The sequence below is a fragment of the Zingiber officinale genome, chromosome 4B, assembly GCF_018446385.1.
Source record: "Zingiber officinale cultivar Zhangliang chromosome 4B, Zo_v1.1, whole genome shotgun sequence".
Taxonomy (NCBI): domain Eukaryota; kingdom Viridiplantae; phylum Streptophyta; class Magnoliopsida; order Zingiberales; family Zingiberaceae; genus Zingiber; species Zingiber officinale.
Genome location: NC_055993.1, coordinates 51,632,744 through 51,637,743, shown reverse-complemented (window position 1 = coordinate 51,637,743; position 5,000 = coordinate 51,632,744). Strand labels below are relative to the sequence as shown.

The window sequence follows — 5,000 nt, the reverse complement described above, 5'->3', positions numbered from 1 at the left end:
CTTTCTTCGAGGAAGAAGCGAAACATAATCAACTTGAATTCAGGACAGCTATTCGAAATCTTAGGGAAAGACTTGATTTCTTATCTCATGTCTGCTTTTCGTGAAAAAAGACCAATTGAAGGGGAGGGTTTCTTCAAACAACAAGGAGCTAAGGCAACTATTCAATCAAATGATATTGAGCATGTTTCCCATCTCTTCTCGAGAAACAAGTGGGGTATTTCTTTGCAAAATTGTGCTCAATTTCATATGTGGCAATTCCGCCAAGATCTCTTCGTTAGTTGGGGGAAGAATGAGCACGAATCGGATTTTTTGAGGAACGTATCGAGAGAGAATTTGATTTGGTTAGACAATGTGTGGTTGGATCGGGTTTTTAGCAAGGTACGGAATGTATTGTCAAATATTCAATATGATTCCACAAGATCAAGATCTATTTTCGTTCAAGTAAGGGATTCTAGCCAATTGAAAGGATCTTCTGATCAATCCATAGATCATTTCGATTCCATTAGAAATGAGGATTCAGAATATCCCACATTGATCGATCAAACAGAGATTCAGCAACTAAAAGAAAGATCGATTCTTTGGGATCCTTCCTTTCTTCAAACGGAACGAACAGAGATAGAATCAGATCAATTCCCGAAATGCCTTTTTGGATCTTCCTCAATGTCCCGGCTATTCACGGAACGTGAGAAGCAGATGAATAATCATCTGCTTCCGGAAGAAATCGAAGAATTTCTTGGGAATCCTACAAGATCAATTCGTTCTTTTTTCTCTGACAGATGGTCAGAACTTCATCTGGGTTCGAATCCTATTGAGAGGTCCACCAGAGATCAGAAATTTTTGAAGAAAAAACAAGATGTTTCTTTTGTCCCTTCCCGGCGAGCGGAAAATAAGGAAATGGTTGATATATTCAAGATAATTACGTATTTACAAAATACCGTCTCAATTCATCCTATTTCATTCTTGAACAAAAATCCATTTTTTGATTTATTTCATCTATTCCATGACCGGAACAAAAGGGGATACACGTTACACCACGATTTTGAATCAGAAGAGAGATTTCAAGAAATGGCAGATCTATTCACTCTATCAATAACCGAGCCGGATCTGGTGTATCATAGGAGATTTGCCTTTTCTATTGATTCCTACGGGTTGGATCAAAAAAAATTCTTGAATCAGGTATTCAACTCCAGAGATGAATCGAAAAAGAAATCTTTATTGGTTCTACCTCCTCTTTTTTATGAAGAGAATGAATCTTTTTATCGAAGGATCAGAAAAAAATCGGCCCGGATCTACTGCGGGAATGATTTGGAAGATCCAAAACGAAAAACAGCGGTATTTGCTAGCAACAACATAATGGAGGCAGTCAATCAATATAGATTGATCCGAAATCTGATTCAAATCTATGGGTACATAAGAAATGTATCTAATCGATTCTTTTTAATGAATAGATCCGATCACAACTTCGAATATGGAATTCAAAGGGATCAAATAGGAAATGATACTCTGAATCATATAACTATAATGAAATATACGATCAACCAACATTTATCGAATTTGAAAAAGAGTCAGAAGAAATGGTTTGATCCTCTTATTTCTCGAACCGGGAGATCCATGAATCGGGATCCTGATGTATATAGATACAAATGGTCCAATGGGAGCAAGAATTTCCAGGAACATTTCCTTTCTGAACAGAAGAACCATTTTCAAGTAGTGTTCGATCGGTTACGTATTAATCAATATTCGATTGATTGGTCCGAGGTTATAGACAAACAAGATTTGTCTAAGTCACTTCGTTTCTTTTTGTCCAAGTCACTTCTCTTTTTGTCCAAGTCACTTCCCCTTTTCTTTGTGAGTATCGGGAATACCCCCATTCATAGGTCCGAAATCCACATCTATGAATTGAAAGGTCCGAATGATCAACTCCGCAATCAGTTGTTAGAATCAATAGGTGTTCAAATCGTTCATTTGAATAAATTGAAACCCTTCTTATTGGATGATCATGATACTTCCAAAAGACCGAAATCCTTGATCAATGGAGGAACAAGATTACCATTTTGCTTCAAAAAGATACCAAAGTGGGTGATTGACTCATTCCATACTAGAAATAATCGCAGGAAATCCTTTGATAACACGGATTCCTATTTATCAATGATATTCCATGATCGAGACAATTGGCTGAATCCCGTGAAACCATTTCATAGAAGTTCATTGATATCTTCTTTTTATAAAGCAAATCCACTTCGATTCTTGAATGATCCAAATCGCTTCTGGTTCTATTGTAACAAAAGATTCCCTTTTTATGTGGAAAAGACCCGTATCAATAATTATGATCCTACATATGGACAATTCCTCACTATCTTGTTCATTCGCAACAAAATATTTTCTTCGTGCGTCGGTAAAAAAAAACATATTTTTGGGGAGAGAGAGACTATTTTGCCAATCGAGTCACAGGTATCTGACATATTTATACTTAACGATTTTACACAAAGTGGTGACGAAAGGTATAACTTGTACAAATTTTTCCATTTTCCAATTCGATCCGAGCCATTCGTTCGTAGAGCTATTTACTCGATCGCAGACATTTCTACAACACCTCTAACAGAGGAACAAATAGTTAATTTTGAAAGAACTTATTGTCAGCCTCTTTCAGATATGAATCTATCTGATTCAGAAGGGAAGAACTTGCATGAGTATCTCAGTTTCAATTCAAACATGGATTTGATTCACACTCCATGTTCTGAGAAGGATTTCCCATCTGGAAAGAGGAAAAAAAAACGGAGTCTTTCTCTAAAGAAATGCGTTGAGAAAGGGCAGATGTATAGAACCTTTCAACGAGATAGTGCTCTTTTCAATCTCTCAAAATGGAATCTCTTCCAAACATATATGCCATGGTTCCTTACTTCGACAGGGTGGAAATATCTAAATTTCACCACCCTTTTAGAGATTTTTTCAGAACCATTGCCGATACTAAGGATACTAAGTAGCAGGCACAAATTTGTATCCGTTTTGAGAGATATTATGCATGTATCAGATATATCATGGCCAATTCCTCAGAAGATTCTTCCACAATGGACTCTGACTCTGAAAAGTAAGATTTCGAGTCTGATAAGTGAGATTTCGAGTAAGTGTTTCCAGAATCTCCTTCTGTCCGAAGAAACGATTCATCGAAATAATGAGTCACCCGTTCCATTGATATGGACACATCTGAGATTAACAAATGCTCGGGAGTTCCTCTATTCAATCCTTTTCCTTCTTCTTGTTGCTGGATATCTCGTTCGCATACATCTTTTCTTTGTTTCCCGAGCCTCTAGTGAGTTACAGACAGAGTTAGAAAAGATCAAATCTTTGATGATTCCATCATACATGATTGAGTTGCGAAAACTTTTGGATAGGTATCCTACATCTGAATCTGAACTGAATTCTTTCTGGTTAAAGAATCTCTTTCTAGTTGCTCTGGAACAATTAGGAGATTTTCTGGAAGAAATACGGGTTTCTGCTTCTGGTGGCAACATGCTATTGGTTGGTGGTTCCGCTTATGGGGTCAAATCAATACGTTCTAAGAAGAAATATTTGAATATCGATCTCAGAAGTATCATACAAAATCCCATCAATCGAATCGCTTTTTCGAGAAATACGAGACATCTAAGTCGTACAAGTAAAGAGATCTATTCATTGATAAGAAAAAGAAAAGGGGTGAACGGTGATTGGATTGATGAGAAAATAGAATCCTGGGTCGCGAACAGTGATTTGGTTGATGATGAAGAAAGAGAATTCTTGGTTCAGTTCTCCACCTTAACGACCGAAAAAGAAAAAAGGATTGATCAAATTCTATTGAGTCTGACTCATAGTGATCATTTATCAAAGAATGACTCTGGTTATCAAATGATTGAACAACCGGGATCAATTTACTTACGATACTTAGTTGACATTCATAAAAAGTATCTAATGAATTATGAGTTCAATAGATCCTGTTTAGCAGAAAGACGGATATTCCTTGCTCATTATCAGACAATCACTTATTTACAAACCCCGTGTGGGGCTAATAGTTTTCATTTCCCATCTCATGGAAAACCCTTCTCGCTCCGTTTAGCCCTATCCCCTTCTAGGGGTATTTTAGTGATAGGTTCTATAGGAACTGGACGATCCTATTTGGTCAAATACCTAGCGACAAACTCCCATGTTCCTTTCATTACGATATTTCCGAACAACTTTCCGTATTCGTATTACAAGCCTGAAGGTTTTTTTATTGATGATAGTGATAGTGACGATAGTGATTATCGTGACGATATCGATATTGATGATAGTGACGATATTGATGATGACCTTGATCTTGATACGGAGCTGCTAGATATGACGAATGTGCTAACTATGGATATGCCGCCGAGTATATACGGATTTTATATCGATATCACCTTTCGATTCGCATTAGCAAGAGCAATGTCTCCTTGCATAATATGGATTCCAAACATTCATGATCTGTATGTGAATTACAGATCCTTCGGTCTATTACAGAACTATCTCTCCAGAGATTGTGAAAGATATTCCACTAGAAATATTCTTGTTATTGGTTCGACTCATATTCCCCAAAAAGTGGATCCCGCTCTAATAGCTCCGAATAAATTAAATACATGCATTAAGATACGAAGGCTTCTTATTCAACAACAACGAAAGCACTTTTTCATTCTTTCATATACTAAAGGGTTTCACTTGGAAAAGAAAATGTTCCATACTAACGGATTCGGGTCCATAACCATGGGTTCCAATGCACGAGATCTTGCAGCACTTATCAATGAGGCCCTATCCATTAGTATTACACAGAAGAAATCAATTATAGAAACTAATACAATTAGATCAGCTCTTCATAGACAAACTTGGGATTTGCGATCCCAGGTAATATCTGTTCAGGATCATGGGATCCTTTTCTATCAGATAGGAAGGGCTGTTGCACAAAATGTACTTCTAAGTAATTGCCCCGTAGATCCTATATCTATCTATATGAA

The 5,000-nt window shown here is 36.9% G+C and overlaps 1 protein-coding gene across 1 annotated transcript in view; it reads left to right on the top strand.

Moving 5' to 3' along the window:
• LOC121975048 (protein Ycf2-like) overlaps window positions 1-5,000 on the top strand; it is a 7,351-nt gene that overhangs the window by 1,016 nt on the left and 1,335 nt on the right. The window contains 1 exon segment of the mRNA XM_042526415.1: window positions 1-5,000. This exon segment is cut by the window's left edge and continues 113 nt beyond it; it is cut by the window's right edge and continues 1,335 nt beyond it. Within this exon segment, the coding sequence (XP_042382349.1) occupies window positions 1-5,000 (5,000 nt within the window).